The sequence below is a fragment of the Protopterus annectens genome, chromosome 1.part1 (assembly GCF_019279795.1).
Source record: "Protopterus annectens isolate FY-2018-M chromosome 1.part1, PAN1.0, whole genome shotgun sequence".
NCBI classification, from domain to species: domain Eukaryota; kingdom Metazoa; phylum Chordata; order Ceratodontiformes; family Protopteridae; genus Protopterus; species Protopterus annectens.
The window spans coordinates 360,714,436-360,732,015 of record NC_056726.1 but is presented as its reverse complement, the minus strand read 5'-3'; the positions used below and the strand labels follow the sequence as shown (position 1 = coordinate 360,732,015).

The 17,580-nt window shown below is 40.5% G+C and overlaps 1 protein-coding gene across 2 annotated transcripts in view; it reads left to right on the top strand.

The window, feature by feature from the left end:
• DRAXIN (dorsal inhibitory axon guidance protein) overlaps positions 1–17,580 on the top strand; it is a 902,970-nt gene that overhangs the window by 441,796 nt on the left and 443,594 nt on the right. For both annotated transcript variants that reach the window (XM_044075268.1, XM_044075275.1), the window contains exon 3: positions 4,009–4,205. In XM_044075268.1, the coding sequence (XP_043931203.1) occupies positions 4,009–4,205 (197 nt within the window). The remainder of the gene's footprint in view (positions 1–4,008; positions 4,206–17,580) is intronic.

Below are 17,580 nucleotides of genomic sequence, written 5' to 3'. Positions count from 1 at the left end.
CTCTCTAGTCATCCCTCATTAGACCTGTTATAGAATACAACGCCTCATTTGGTATGCACCTCACTAGACACCTACAACAACTGGAAAGGCCACAAAAATACCTCACTAAGAGGATCTTCGGCCTTAGACACATGCCCTATACGGACAGACAAAAAACTCCAGTTATACTCTGTCTCTTATCACCTACTTAGAGGCGATCTCTGCTTGACCTACAAAGCCATGTCTGACCCAGAGCTGCTAGATATGCTACACCTAAAAAAATCCCAATCCTTCCATGCCACACGCTTCAGGGACCTAAACCTTATCACAATAAAAAGAACATGCTGAAGGGACAGGTTCCTAACCCATAGACTTCCCATATTCTGGAACAAACTTCCCATTCACGTTAAGCAGAGCACTTCACTGGCCCTTTTTAAGAGAAATCTTGAGTGGAAGGGCAATAGGAAGTTCACCCCAGGGATCACTTCAGTGGCCTTGCTTGACAGGGGCACTGGGAACTAACTCTGGGCAGCATGATGCCAGGGAATCTTCTTGGGCTAGGCTTATATAGGCTCCAGGGCCATTAGCCTAGTACACACCTATGAGCCTATATCTATATCTATATATTTATATCTATGTATATAAATCTAATCTATATCTATATATAAATATATATATATATATATATATATATAGCTATGTATATGTGTATGTATATATATATATATATATAGCTATGTATATGTGTATGTATATATATATATATATATATATATATATATATATATATGTGTGTGTGTGTGTGTGTGTGTATATATATATATATATATATATATATATATATATATATATATATATATATATATTAATACCATAGACTGTATTATTCTCTGGTAAGAAATCCATGCAGGTTCTTGCTTTTGAGCAAACTTCTAAATATGCGAAGCCTAGTATCTGGGTATCTGAGAAGCAGTATATTGCACTTACTACTTCTTTAAATGGGAGTACTTTGCCACCATTCTTGTGGAAAATGCTCTAGCCATACTATGTGAGTGTCCTTCTTATCCATGACCTGAACTGTAGCTCAGTTATCTAGTGCCCTTTGCAGATCCCCACTTAACTCAAAGTTGAGGAGCAAAAAAAAAAAGAACTTCTGCTCTCAAACTGCTGTACAAACTGCTTGCTATAGATTTAACAAGTGGCTTGCTCCAGCTGAAATGCCACATACAAAAGCTTCAGCACTTCAGCCATGACCGTATGTACAGTGTCTGCTTTCATTTGTGAATTTCAGTACTGCAAACCCAACACCTCGTGCCATGGGCAGCAGCTGCCTTCACCCTCACTCTAGTTACATCTCTGGCTATAGCCTAGAGGATTATGACTGGGTCTCCGGTCACACCCAAGTTGTTATGTGTTTGAGACATGGATGTGAAGAAATTCACCTATAGAGTTCAGCAAAGTGAGGCGAAAGAGATGAATCTTGACATCCATGTCAGGAAAAGATAACCATTCAATTCCGATCAGTTATTTGTACTATAGAGAGCTTCAGCTGATCTCATGTACTCAAGTACCACTAGTTACAGAAAAAAAGACAAGGAGCTTGAAGTGGACTTTGAAAGATGTAAAACACTTTGCATTTAAGTTGTTACTACGCTTGCACTATAGGGAACCATTGAATAGCTTAATCCAAATTCCCAGTTTTTCCTAAAAAATATTTGGTTAAATGACTTGCTCAAGGTCACAGAGTAGGTAAATGAGGGCATCAAACCCTGTACCTTAGGAACTATAGCTACCAGCCTTAACTGCATGCCCCAAGTGCCAGGCAAAAGTATCATCCCTGGGTGTCACATAGACAATAGCCAGAAGCTAAGTGAACTTCTAATAGGATGGATTAATCACTTTAAAAACTATTAAATACTTAAATCTACCTTTTTTGCAATAGGCAGTGAAACTGTTTTACAGGTTTTAGTGCTGTTTTAGCCTTTGTCACTGTTTTCTGGTGGCTCATATATTTTTGTTAAGACTAAAGCATAACAGCTTTGGCGACAGAGGGATGCATAACAAGATTGTCTGTTTTCCTTATTTTGGAGCAAAATTGTCTTGTGTCATGTACTGCATAATTATACAATAATGGCTCATTGCTCTTCAAAAATGAGCATGCTGATTGGACAGCCCAACCAGTGTGCCTATTGTAAATTGAGCATATACCAACAGAAAAAAATTCTGGCCACTGAAGTACCATTGAGTGACCAGACTTTTACTGGGATATGTTGCAGGTGACACCAAAATATGACAAAAATCAGGTACATACTTCAAAACTTAAACAGAAGCGTACCTGATTTTCCTCTTATTTTTGCTCTTTCCCTGTATTTTTAACAGCTTAAAACAAAAACGAAACAAACAGCGATGGGAATTCTGTTTTTTCTGTCTCTTTTCCTGCACTGATGTACTGTGCAAGCATGTGAATGTTAGTGCAGTGCATCAGTATGGTGAAAACAAAGCCAAAGAAGTGCCCTTATATAAATGCATTAAGAATGGTAAGCAATTCCTTTCTTAAATAATGTAATTGTACAATTGATAATCCATGACTGTTTGTGGGTATATCAGGATTTACCGACGGTTGGCTTTGTTTAATCACTCATGCTTTGCCCTCATGATCAAACCACTCCAACCGTGGTAATATACCCAAGCATAGCCTTGGATTATTGCTTAATAATACGGATGATGCAGTGGTGCACCAGTAGTGTTGTCACCTCACAGCAAGAGGTTTTCTGGTTCAATTCTCAGCTGGAGTGCCTTCTGTACTGATTCTGTATGTCCTCCCTGCGTTTGTGCGGGTTTCCTCCAGGTGCTCCGGTTTCCTGCCATGTTACAAAGACATGTGTCTAGGGTGTTTCTCCCTGGGCGTCTGCTGAAAATTTGCTTTGTTCCAAGTTGGACTTTCCTGGTTAATAAATGTTAAATAAAAAAAAGTAATACAATCACTGTGTAATGTGACTACTGTATTAGCAGTCATTTTGACAAAGAAACAGCATGCTCGTAAGATATTTCAAATGTAAATTTAAAGATGATTTTTTTTAATTATTGTGTACAAATGGCACTAACATTTATTGAGGTTTTTGAAACGGAAAGGGAGAGCGGGCAGAATAACACAGCAATAAGAATAAGAAGAGTGGGGAATTCTGTTACTTGGATGGGCTGTTCTCTCAGTTAATCTATTTTTTGAGTTACATTATCAAAACAAACTTTCTGTTTACCTTACAGTTAAATGTTTCATGAATAGATACATGCAGTTGTTTTATGAAATGGGTATTACACATAAGTTCTGATTGCCAAAGTAATATGTATAATATGTCTGGCAGATTTAAAAAAAAATTATATAGAGGGATGACTCAGTGCATGATCTTGCCTTGTTGGGGGTGCAGAAATCTTGAGTCCTTTGTTTTCTTGCTTTCGTGAGAAATATTGTACCTCAAGATTTCTGTTGCATTTATACATGTGGGCACCTTATCTAAATCAAGGTGAGCAATGCTGCTGCCCTCCTTAAGTTCACAATTTAAGTCTGCAAAGATTGTTTATACTATCTGAAAATGTTTAATTTCCTTTGGAGCAAAGCTGTTTGTTAAGGACATACTTCTCATGTGAAGAAGAGATCACAGCAGGAAGTTAGGAGACTCGGCACTAAGGTTAGGAAGTACTCTTTTTTTTCTGAAAGCAGTGTGGGTCTCTCTTCTAGCAGAAATACTGAGACAAAACAATGTAGAGAGTGAAAAAAATTAAGTAGAATACTAAATGTGATTTTATAGGGAGGTATAGGAAAGGATAAGGGAAGACCTATCAGGACCATTGACTGCATCAATTAATAGAAGATGGACAAATCTGATGAGTGATAATGATTCTTAACTGAATTATTAATTTTATGATGTGGCATACTAACAAAAAAATAAGCAAATACATATAACTTCATAGATACTGAATTCTAGAGGAAGAAGTGTATTAATGGCACTGTGGACTTTGATCTTTTGCCAGGGAAGATGGTGAGCCCTGAAGTGGAGCATATACCTGAGGAGCCTGAAATTGTTGAGAGGACATCATTAAGCACATGGAAAGGAGAACCTTCTGCTGTTCCAGCATCCACAGCTTCTACAATGCTACAGACCAGTGAGAGGACCAGTGTCACTTCTGAGGAACAGGTGGCAGCACATTTTACTTCTGGTCATCGGCAGGTACCTCATTCACCAATATGTTTCATGTTTTGTGTGATATGAATAAGAGAAAAGGAGTACATTTATTAATAGGAAAATATCAGTGAGTACTGCATTGTGAGGATCTGAAACATCAAAGATCCTTAAATTTTTGGCTGCAATATACGTAATTTGGGTGGAATAACTTTGTCAGCTTGTACAGTCCTCCCTATGACTATTGCGGTTAACAGAGGGGTCAACTCGAAATTAGTATATTTACTTCATTTTATCAACTAGGTAAATCACATTGTGTCAAAGGTTTCTTTACAAAAATAACCTGGAGATAAAGCTCTACAATACAAACCTAAGGAAATGTTAGCGCACCAGTCAAACTGTGCAGCCTGTATTAGGATCATTGGAGTTTACTAGGCTAATGGCCGTGAGGCCTGTACAAGCCTAGCCAAGAGTTTATTTCCAAAAGGTAAACCACAGTCAGCACCTGTAGCCACTGTCAATGAGGGACACAGGTGGAACCTCTGGGACAAATTTGTGGTTTCCCATCCACTCATCAAGGTTGCGCTTGAAGAGAGTCAATGAGGTACTCTGTTTGATGTGTATGGGAAGTCTATTCCAGAGACGGGCAGCCTCTGGGAGACAAACCTGTTTCTTCAGCAGGTTTTGTTGATGTCGCATATTAGATTTAGGCCTTTCGAGAGGGTAATTTGTGAGGAGTTAGACTTACAGATATGGAGCATCTCTAGTAGGGCAGTGTCCGATATTGCCTAGTAGGCAAAATGCAGATTACCTCTGAGCAATCGGTACAATACCGAGTAGAGTGATAGTGATTTGAGCCTGTCCACATAGGACAGGTGTTGGAGGCCATGAATTCTCTTTGTGAAGTATTTCTGTGGCCTTTCCAGTTGGTGCAGGTGTTTGGAGAGGTACATACCAAACAGGGCATTATACTCAATTATTAGCCTAATGAGGAAGGAGTACAGAGAGATAACCTCCTTTTTTTCTGGATGCAATCCCTTTGCTTATGAGATGAACCAAGTAAAAGACTTTTCTGACCACTACCGCTACATGATGGTCGAATGTGAGACTGTTGTCAACCTGAGTACCCCGGAGGGTTACCGCTGATTTGGTAATCAGTATGGGCCATGTTTTTGCTGAATAGTATGATAATACATTTTTTGTGTTTAACTTAAGGCCATGACTTTGGCACCAGTCATTTGCTGCTGTGAGACCCTCTTGCAGTATGTTAACATTATTTGGAGAGTTAATGACAGCACCCGACTTACAGTCATCCGCAAACTTGATCAGCCACAGGACTTTTGTCTTTGTCTGGACCTCTGAGAAGTAGATGCCAAGCAGTAGGGGGCCCAGGACAGATCCCCGGGGAACACCACTAGTGACAGGTCTGCTGTCAGAGGTGGAGTCACTTATTTTGACTTTGTGGGTCCTATCAGTGAGCCATCTGGCCCCCCACCTGTTGAGGTAGGGATTTATGCCAAGTTGTGTTAGCTTTTCAAAGATGCCTGAGAGGGGGATTTTATCAAAGGCTTTGGCTAAGTCAAGGTAGGCTGTATGTACTGATTTTCCCTCATCCAGGGCCTTGGACAGTCTCAAGGAAATCAGTCAGGTTCAACAAGCAAGATCTGCTCTTGCTGAGTCCGAACTGGGTGGGGTCAAATGCTCAGAGATTGCCTATGTCCTTATTTAGGAGATCCATAATGATACACTCCATGGCTATACAGATCAGACTTGTCAAGCTAATGGGACAATAGCTTCCAGGGTCAGTAGTGGCACCACCTTTGTACAAGGGGATGACAATGGCGGATGTTCTTTGTGTTTCACTGTTGCAGTCATCACATTTGGGTTATCTTCCTGCAGGTAGCCCTCAGATGGCCTGAATACCAGAGTCTTGGGATTTCTGCGTCAGATGCTGTCACTTCTTCCATGACATCAGGTCATCAGGGGTATACAACATGCAGCCAACACCATTACGTCAGTCTTTCTTGCTGTGCGGTGCAGAAGTAGTTCGCAAGTGCCGGTCGTCCGAATCCTGAAATTTTCGTTTTCAAGTTCCAGACTTGAAGAGTTCAAAAAGATAAGTACCCCGTTTGGGGATCCTTTTTTCTTGCTCTAACCAATGTCAGAAAAAATTAATAATTGTCTTGCCTGTGGAAAGTAAATACCTCACAGAGATTTTCATTCTTACTGCATCACCTGTTTAGGCCCAGACCACGATGTCCCTCGCTGTCAGTTTTGTGCCTTGTTCAATGCCTGTACTATTCGTTGTCGGGCTATTTTTTAGCTAAATACTTTCATTCTTGATCTCTGTACTCCAAAATGCCTTTGTTAAGCCATCCAACTACAGATCTTCCGAAAAAACATAAGGATAAAGACAGAGACAGACCACAGAGGTCCAAAACTTCCGTTAAGCTAGTCGCCAGTTCGCTGGTACTCAGTGAGGCACTTTCGCAACCTCTGATACCTGCTTCTACAGATTCGCATGCCTTTCCTGAGACCCATTCGCAGTCCAGTATGCCAGGAGATGCTTCTTCAACTATGAAACCTGCGGATGTCTCTACCTTGGATGGGTCTGGAGCCACTGTACAGGCACCGGCTTCTGAGGGTGTATTCAGGCCTACGGATTTTCATATTAAACCAACTACTTAATTTCAAACTAAAAATACCGAATTCCTCAGGCTTAAAGCTTGCACTACGCCTAGAAAACCAATGACCAATGCGCATTCTCAGGCCCACATGCCTCAAAAACAAATGATTAAAATGGCTGAAGACCTTATTACCTTAATTAGGGGAAGCCAGCCTTCCCCCTCTTAAGAGACCTAGAACTGATTTTCCTTCCGATTCTTCTGATCAGGAATCTGATATTACTATTCCGTTTGACTACCAGGATTTACCCTTATCTACTTATGAGGATTCTGATGCAGAAGATTCCATTCCCTCTGCTTCCCCTCCAGAGGATTTTTCTTTTAGTGAAACCTTGCATACCCTTAGGGAACATTTCTGCTGGGAAAGCCAGGACTGTTCTCAGTCCAAAAACAAACTTAGGGAATTCTTAAACCTGCCTCAACACAGGCCTCTAGCTATCCCTCCTGTTCTGGAGATTGTAGATGACTTCTTGTATTCCAGCCTTACCCCAGACACTTTGCCTACAGTTCCCAGGAAACCTGATATGTACTATAGAGAACCTGACTCTCACAAATTCCTCTTCAAGAATCCTACTGCGGATCCAGAGATCATTTCCCAAGGATCTAAAAGCTTTAAGGCTACTACTGCCAAAAATCCTATCCTTTCTGACAGGGATTCTAGGGCTTTAGACAGATGGGGTAAGAAGGTATACACATCTGCTACTCTGGCCATTAGGGCTTTAAATTGTCAGTTTCATATGTTAAAGTATCAGCAGCATATTATGGTGCTAATTAAGCAAAAAATGTTGTTGATTACTGATTGTGCAGAAAATAAAGATTTACAAGAGTTAATGCATTCTGCTGACCGAGTTGGTAAACATACTTTGCAATGTGGTTTTGATTCTTTAGAAGCATCTTGCAGGGCTGCTGTCACTGGGTCTGTACTTAGAAGGCATGCTTGGCTTAAGGAACAAAACTTGCCAGATCGTGCTAAATCAAAATTACTGGATACATCTTTAAACCAAAAGTGCCTTTTTGGCAACAAAGCAGAATTCCTTAAAAGAATGGAGGAAAAAGCTAAATCTATGCAAACTGTTAAAGATTTCTTACAGGTACAGCCACCTAGATTCAGTAGGCAGTGACCTTCAAAGAAATGGCCCTTTCCAGTCCCTTCCAGACCTTCTCAGTCCAAACCCAGGAGCAGCAGACCACCAACACTCCAGTCTCAGGCTATGCAGAGATCTAAGCAGTGGGGGGCTCCCACTTCCAAAACAGGGAGTAGTAAGCCACCCCCTATGGAAAAATGGCACAATGACCTATCCTTAACTCTTCCAAGCTTTGCTCAACTTCTTGCACCTTTAGGAGGAAAACTAGCCCTGCATTCAAGAAAGTGGGAATTCATTACCCAAGACAAATGGGTTTTAAACATAGTTTCCCTAGGTTACAGATTCCACTTCCACACTCTCCCACCCCCAAGTGGATGGCCAGACAACCCCCCAAACCAGTGGACGGAGGCCCAAAAACAAGTTCATTCTCTCCTCAGTATCATGGCTATTCAACCTGTCCCGGCAGAACAAAGGGGACAAGGTTTCTATTCAACACTGTTCCTGTTTCCCAGAAAAGAATACTCCTGGTGTCCTAACCTGGACCTGTCTATTCTAAACACCTTTCTGGCGGTTTCAAAATTCAAAATGCTAACACTTCAACAACTTCTTCCTATGCTAACCAAGGATGCCTGGCTGGCAACCCTAGACTTAAAAGAAACTTATCTGCACATTCCAATAAGGGAATATTGCAGGAAATACCTTTGCTTCAGGGCAGGCTCCATGCACTATCAGTTCTCTGCACTTCCCTTTGGCTTATATACTGCACCCAAGGTATTCACAAAGTGCCTAGCTCCAGCCATTGCATTTTGCAGGCAGAGAAATATTCAGATTTACCCATATTTGGACGATTGCCTGATTCAGGCAGAGAGTCAGGACTTGCAATTACAGCACCTGGCATTTGTAGAGACTTCTAACTTCACTGGGGTACACCATCAACGAGAAGAAATCGCACCCTGCCAACAGATTGTATTCCTGGGAACAAGTTTGAACACAACTTTCCAGATGGCATTCCTCACTCCAGAGAAACAAGTTTATTTGACATCCTACTTCAACCTACTGGTCACAAAAACACAGCTATCTGCAAGGAAAATCCTGCAAGCCCTGGGGTTCATGTCCTCTTGCATTCTGTTAATTCCATATGCAAGACTGCATATGAGGAAACTTCAGTAGTATCTAAAAAGTCTATGGTGTCAACATTCTCAGGACCTGGACACAATGATTCCTATCATTCCTTGCCTAAGGGCAGAGTTCCTTTGGTGGGCGGAGGCCTGCAACAACAACAAGAGACTCCCTTTCACACTACCCCCTGCCGCCCAAATCCTAACAACAGACGCAGCAGACTATGCATGGGGGGGGGGGGGGGGGGCTCACATGACAGGACAGTGTATTCAGGGCAAATGGAACCCAATACAGATGCACCTGCATATCAATCAAAAAGAAATGTTAATAGTCCAACGATAGTGACCAGTGTGCAAACACTCCCAAAACTTGTGAAAATAAACAAAAAGGCTAAAAGCAAGTAGTTCTAGAAAATCCTATTCAGAAAAGTGGAAAAGATACTGTTCCTGGAGCCAGTCTCAGGGGATGGCCACAACGGTGCCCAGCTTACCTCATATTCTAGATTATTTAATAGAAATGCTCCACAAGGGCCCATCTTTCTCTTCAATTAAGATTAATGCTTCAGCCATATCAGCACATTATAATACTGAGCCACCCCTCTTCTCATCCACTGCTAAAAATATTCCTTAGAGGGGCCAAAAATTTATGACCCCCCAGGAGAGCTTCCACTCCAGCCTGGGACCTAAACTTTGTGTTGAAAAACATACTCTTCCCCCCTTTGAACCAGCTGCTACAGCAGAGTTGAAATTCCTTTCTTGGAAAACAGCTTTACTTCTAGCCATCACTTCTGCAAGAAGAGTGCCTGAACTGCAGGCCCTTATGGCAGTAGAACCCTTCATTATTTTCCACGTGGACAGGGTGTCCCTCAGAACTAATCCATCATTTATGCCCAAGGTGGTATCTAGTGAGGCTCTGAACCAGTCTATTCATTTGCCTACTTTTTTCCCTAATCCCCAGAATAAAGGGGGAAGGATACTGCATTCCCTGGATGTGCACAGACAGCTTAGATTCTATTTGGACAGGATTAAGCCTCTCAGAAAAATCTGACCAGCTGCTAGTCAGCTTTGCTGCAGGGGCAGTTGCTGCAGGGGCAGAAGGGAAGACCATTTCAAAGCAAACCATTTCCAAATGGATAGCACATTGGATCCATTTCTGCTACAAGCACCATGGAAAACCTACCTCACAGGGGATAAGAACACATTCCACCAGGGCTGCATCTACCTCTACTGCATTTCTCAGAGGAGTCCCTACCAGGGACATCCTGGAAGCTACAACCTGGAGCTCTGTACATATTTTCACAAATCATTACCACTTGCCTATTTTTTCTAAATCCAGAGCTGGATTTGCTACAGCAGTCTCTTACAGGGCCTAATTGCTAGCCCTAATGCTCTTTAACTACCTCCACCCTTCCTTAGCTTTGGGAATCAACCCAAATGTGATGACTGCAACAGTGAAACATGAAGAACATAGTACAGTTGTGTACACTTACCATAAATGTAGATGTTCAAGTGTATTCACTGTTGCAGTCCTAGTTACCCACACTCCAGCCCCCTGACTTCTCTTGACTTTTACCTATCCTATTTGTTTGGTATATATTATATTATGCGTATTTGCTTTTTGCTGGGGGTGTTCCATACCATATAATTGCTTCCTATTGTGGGGGCACCTGACATCTGGGGCAAGAAAAACTGATGTAATGGCATTGGCTGCATGTTTTATACCCCTGACGACCTGATGTCATGGAAGAAGTGACAGCATCCGATGCAGAAATCCCAAGACTCTGGCTGGCTGAGGGCTACCTGCAGGCAGATAACCCAAATGTCATGACTGCAACAGTGAATACACTCGAACATCTACATTTATGGTAAGTGTACACAACTGTATTTTATCCACTCTGCTGGAATGAAGCCTATACTTAGGCTGTGGTTGAGTAGGGTGCTCAATGGCGAAGCTAGTTGTTGCTGGAGATGGTACAGAATCCAGCCTGGAATGCTATCAGGTCCCATGGAGGCTGTGTTCTTTGCCTTGAATAGGGCCTTTAACATTTTATCTATGGAGATGTGAGATGTAGGACAAGTATTGGAATGTCAAATGGTCCTTTGGGAGGGATAGGGGGTGAAGTTTGCACTGAACCTATCTGCTAAGTATTGGAATGTCAAATGGTCCTTTGGGAGGGATAGGGGGTGATGTTTGCACTGAACCTATCTGTTAGCAGGTTGGCTAAGTCAGCAGGATCAGTGTAAGTGGTATCATTAAGTACTAATTCAGAACAAACCCGGGCTGTGCCATGGAGGTTCCTGATATAACTGAAGAAGGCTTTGTGGTTTCCCTTTTGTTTCATAATTGGCTTTGGAGGTTTTCACTAGTGATCCAGTTTGCTTGTTGAGGCCGACGAGGGAGTTTTTCCAGTTTGGAATTTGTTCCTTTTTACCCTTGGACATCAGTTTCTTCCTTTTGTTGTAAAGCTTGTTGACAGAGGATGTCCACCAGATGGGTTTGTTTTTCCTTGAGGAGCAGGTTTTAACTCTGTTGGGTATGGCTGAGTCCATTCAGTTGTACAGGTGCTTGTATACTGCACTCAGTTCAGCATAGTTGTCTCCATCCTCTGAGGGGTCAGTGGTGTGAAACTACTGATACCCTCCCTTAGGAGGTTGTAGTCAGCTTTTGAGAAGTTTTTTAGCCTGGTTATCGCTGGGGGTGGGGGGTGGGATAGAAACTTTGAATGAGACAGACAGATGATCTGATCTCACCAGAGACAAATGTATTATGGGAGTGGTGCAGTGGTCACCCATGTTGGTGAGAACCAACTCCAGAATGTTATCTCCCCTTGTGGGGGATGAGATGAGCTGGTCTAGTGCATTAGAACTGATGAAGTCAAGGAATTGTTGGGTGAGTGCATTAGTGCAGTAATAGTTTGCCCAGTCTGTGGTGGGGTAGTTGAAGTCACCAAGGTTCAGGGTGTTAGGGGGTACCTTGATCAAGTCAATTAGGTCCGGGTAGGAGGAATGGGTGACCTGAGTTATGGAGGGGGGTCTGTAGGTGGCTATAACTTGGATGGGTGTCTTGCCAACTGTCAGTTCCACCTGGAGTAATTACAGTGTGTCATGCTGGCAAAGCAGTCTGTAGGTGTGCCTGTCCTTGATGAAGATAGAGACTCTACCACTCTTAGTCTTCCTGACTTCATTTTTGGGGTCAGAATGTGATCCACTGGCCTGACCTGGATCATAGCTATGTCCCTCTGGGTTGTACAAACACACTTTTTGCTGTTTTTCATGTTCCACCCTATGCCCAGCCTGAAGTAACCCATTCCTCTTGTATCACGTCCTCTACCCCATGTGTCACCATTTGTCTCTCCTCTTTTTATGTCCATCCTATGCCTCTCCATACTTGTGTGCACATCTTTCCCAGCTTTCGTCGGTTGATGAAAAACAACTTCCTCAGAACAGAAAACACGTCATGGATATTCAAAAGCCTTACTTATAGTTTAAACTCCCCTCACATGGTTTATATAACAAGAAATATATTAACACAATTCTAAAAAAAAATCAGATAAATTCAAGGTGTAATATCTTGAACAAATGAAATAAAAACTGTAAAAGCTGTAAGCTGACAACATTTAAAACAATCAGTATGCTAAAATATTAGAAATGTTTAAAATGTATATACATATGGACACTGCGACGTCCAACAGCGGAATGCTCCATAAAAAAGACTTGCTAAATCGCTACTCAGCAATGAATTAATACTAATGAATATGGAGATAAAACTGAGAATGAAAATACAAAATACCTGATATTTAACAAACTTCACAGTCATTCAGTGGTTATCAATAAATATCTAAGTATTGTTCTACATATGTCTAAATCGCAATACAAAATAACTTTGTGACAAAACAAGAAAGCGGATTCTATTACCTTAACATTCCAATGCGCTACTATATGTGCTCTAATTATAGCCCATAGGTCATAGCATATAGGGTTAACCAAAAGACATGTATATAGGTATATAAGTATAATCCTATATTCTATTCTTTATATTTTGTATTAGTCATATTGTAATAAATTTGAATATGACTATCTCATACTACACTGTACATATAGAAACACTGGAGGTTTAAATATAATGAAATAAATTAATATAAATAACGATATTATTCGAAAAGTATTATTCAAAAAATATTATTCAACAAATATTATTCAAAAAAAAAAAAAAAAATATATATATATATATATATATATATATATATATATATATATATATATATAAAACCCTCCTGTTCTCATGGTCAGGGATCTACATAAGGTAGGAAAAAATCTAAACAGTAAACTGAAGGTCGTCTATTCTGTTCTGCCAACATATATATTAACTGTAAATATACATAAAAACAAATACCTCAAATTATAAAATGACCTGAATTTCATCTTTCCAAACTCTTTAATTTGAGTAGACATGTTATAGACAACATACCATTTAGACAGGGGTGATGACAAGCATCCAGGTTCAGCTGCCATACCAATTCCTTTGTCTCCAACTTCAGAGACTCAGGTCCCCCCCTATTTTCTGATTGTATCTGGTCAATAACAGGAAAAAACAAATTCATGGTGGGGGTTCTCCATTATATGTTTGGCCAAGGCATTCTCCATGTTTTCCTTCCTAATAGCATACATGTGTTCATACATACGTTCCTGCAGTTGCCTGTCTGTTTTTTCTATATAGAAAACTGGACAGTGGGAGCACCTTGCCAAATAAACTACATGGGTACTGGCACAGTTGAATCTGCCCTGCATGTAATACTTAATACCCCTAACTATGAAGGAGGCGCCTGTTTGAATAAACCTGCAGTATCTACACATATTACATTTATACATGCCTGATCTAAAATTAGAAACCCTCGGCTTCATCTCAAGTAATCTTTTAAGGTTAAGCCCCCTTTTAAAAATTGCCTTGGGAAATGCGGCCAATTTCTTTTGGGCAAAACTGTCTCGCATCACTAAACTCCAATTTTCTGGATAATGGAAACAATCTCCTTTGCATCCAGACTGTATGTCAGGATGAAACTACAAGGGTGGACTACTCTAGGAACTTCACCAGGGATAGAAATAGCTTGTCTTGTATTGGTCTGATTTAAAATGGGTAAATACAAACCCTCTCCCTCTTATTACGTACTTCCATAAAGAGGTCGATGAATAAACCTTCCGGATAACCTCTATTTAGGAAAAGACTTGTCATAAAGTCACATTCCTCCAAGAAGTCACTTTCCCTCGTCACCATCCTGGCCGCCCTTACCAGTTGACCCTTGACAATAGCCCTCTTTTGTGAAAATGGATGGCTACTATCAAAATGTAAATAGCTGTTGGAGAAGGTTTCTTTCCAGTGAATTTTAGCTATAAAACACTCATTAACACTATCTTTCTCCAGGTCCACGTCTAAATATGCTATCTTGTCCATAGCAAAACAAAAAGTGAACTTGAGAAACTCAGTAGATCAGTTGAAAAATTCTAAGAGGGCTACCTGTTCATCGCCTTTTAAGATAATAAATATATTGTCTACAAAACGGGTATACATTAATACCTTGTCTTTAACGAAGGAATTAGTCAACACATTCTCCCTCTCCCAGTAAGCCATGACCAGGTTAGCCACACTGGCACCACAAGGAGACCCCACAGGCACACCTATCTGTTGTAAAAAATACCTTTTGTTAAATGTCACATAGTTACAGGACAAAATAATGTCTAGTAATTCACTGACTAGGTGGATCTCCTCAATTGGGGCCTGCTTGATGCTCATCATGGTCAGGATCCATTCCAAGGCCCCAGCATGGGGAATGGAAGAATACAAGTCCTTCACATCTATGGTCAAGAAGTAATTGTCTGCACTATACTGTAATTTGTTGACACTAGCCAGGAAAGACCAGGAATCCTTCAAAATTTGGGGTTCACTCGCCACATACTTTTTCAAAATTGAATCTACCACCTTGGCACTAGCATAAGTTATACTACCCCTGGCACTAACCAGTGGACACATAGGAGGGTCCATTAAATTTTTATGGATTTTAGGAGACCCAAATATAATGGGAATCCTTGGGCTGGTGTAGACATAAAATTAAATACATCTAGGTCTATCACCTTGTTAATAAACATATTGTTAAAGTATGTGGATACCTGAGATAGACTGATATTCAGTTCATTTCTCGATACTTCCTTGTATGTCTCGGAGGCTAAGATATCCTCCATTCTTCTATTGTAATCATCCACACTCATTGCTACCAGCCCTCCTCCTTTGTCGGGTTGCATCACCCTGACAGAAGAGTTACATAATAGATCTAGTAATGACCTTTCCTCCTTGTTGATATTAAATTTAGACATTTGCTTAGACCTCGGTTGGTATAATTGGTGGCGTATGTCAAGATCACAGATCTGTTGAAAAAGGCCCAACAAGTGATATAAAGGGGGATTGTAGGTGCTAGCGATATAAAAATCACCCTTTTCCCTCGTTAGTTCACACATTAATAACTGTCAATTTTGTTTTCTCACAAAAATTTCAAGACTATTAGTGTTTTGGCCAAGTTTGCCCTCTTGGAAGGAACAAAAGAAAGACCTTTCAACAATAATTCCACTAAAGTTTCGGTGAAGACAAAATCAGAAAAATTGTATATCTTAAAATCTTGGCCGGTGTTTATTATTATATCACATGGACTCTCGAAAGGTTGGTCATGGCCTGCTTTTGTCAGATCTAATTTCTCCTGTTCCTGGACCTGTTCCTGGACTTCCGGCCTTGGGACTGAGGTTGCGACGAGGATGAGTTCTGAAAATTTGAACTCTCTGTCTCTACTGGGAGATTGTTAGACCTGTTATGAGATGCTAGATGTTCACTACATCGGACCTGATTCAATTGGTCATTGGTATCCTAAGATGGACACTCTGTTCCATGTGTGTTCACACCTGTTCTCAATGTTGGTTTCGTCGAGTTGTCATGTTGGAAAAGCCAAATAATTCCCTTGGGACTTGGGGGGCTTAGGATAAGCCACTCCATCTTTATAAGCTTTTACGTCCCTATGTAATTTCGTGATCTTATTTTCTGTAATTTTAGATATGTATTGGTCAATACTAGTGAATGAATGTTCATAGTCATATCTATACCTCAGAAAATTGGGATCATTCTTAATCTTTTCGTCCAGTTTGTTGATATCCATAGTCAATTCATCAGCAGCCAGTTGATAATGCTTACATATTAACTTCAAAAGTTCAAAACCATGTCTATCAAAAAGTTGAATAAGATCCAGGTGGAAGGCTGAACCCTCCACTAACCCCGTAGGGTATTGCCATGATCTGTGGCCTTTAGGTACTACTTTAGAACATTGACATTCTCCAAAATACACTATCTCTAATTGAATTTTCCTTAGTTTAATGAGTTTCTGATCAAACACATTCAGTTTAATAGGTAAATCAATGTCTGCAGATGTACCTTGTTCAGTACCATGGCTGTCATTTTTTCCATGAAAAGAGAAAGAGCGATTCAACCACTGGTTCAGGTTACAAGACTTTGTAGTTAAATCCACCACCGGCAATATACTCGGGTGAAGAGGGGCAGTCCCCTGGGGGCGATTAACATCCATTTGTAATTCCTCATTGACCCCAGCTCCTACCCCATCGTTAACTCTCATCAGCTGTTGGACGTCATTGTAAAGATGCTCGGGTCCCATTGACCCTGCAGGCAATGTAGTAAAATTACTTGCACCAATCACTTCAACACTATTAGCCCGAGGAATGTTGGTAAAGTTAGCCCTGATGTTCTTTTGGGATCCTAGAATATCCTCCACCCAGTTGGAAAGTGTGTTCACTTTTTGTGTGAGGAGTTCTATTAGCTGGGTTAAATTATTCGCTTCCTCCTCTGTAGATGACCCGATCTTTGAGACTGGCAAGGCTTCCATTACTAGATCAAAACACTCACGACAGACCAAGTAAAGTAAAAAACTGAACCAAACCAAAAGAACAGAAACCTTCCAGTCACTCTCCGGTAGATAATAAAGTCAGTAAGATGTCATAAATACTCAAGGAACCTAAATTACATTCCACACTTTATTTTTCTCTTTAAGCTTAATATTTCCAGCTTTTCGTCGGTTGATGAAAAGCAACTTCCTCAGAACAGAAAACACGTCATGGATATTCAAAAGCCTTACTTATAGTTTAAACTCCCCTCACATGGTTTATATAACAAGAAATATATTAACACAATTCTAAACAAAAATCAGATAAAATCAAGGTGCAATATCTTGAACAAATGAAATAAAAACTGTAAAAGCTGTAAGCTGACAACATTTAAAACAATCAATATGCTAAAATATTAGAAATGTTTAAAATGTATATACATGGACACTGCGACGTCCAACAGCTGAATGCTCCATAAAAAAAGACTTGCTAATTCGCTACTCAGCGATGAATTAATACTAATGAATATGAAGATAAAATAGAAAATGAAAATGTAAAATACCTGATATTTAACAAACTTCACAGTCGTTCAGTGGTTATCAATAAA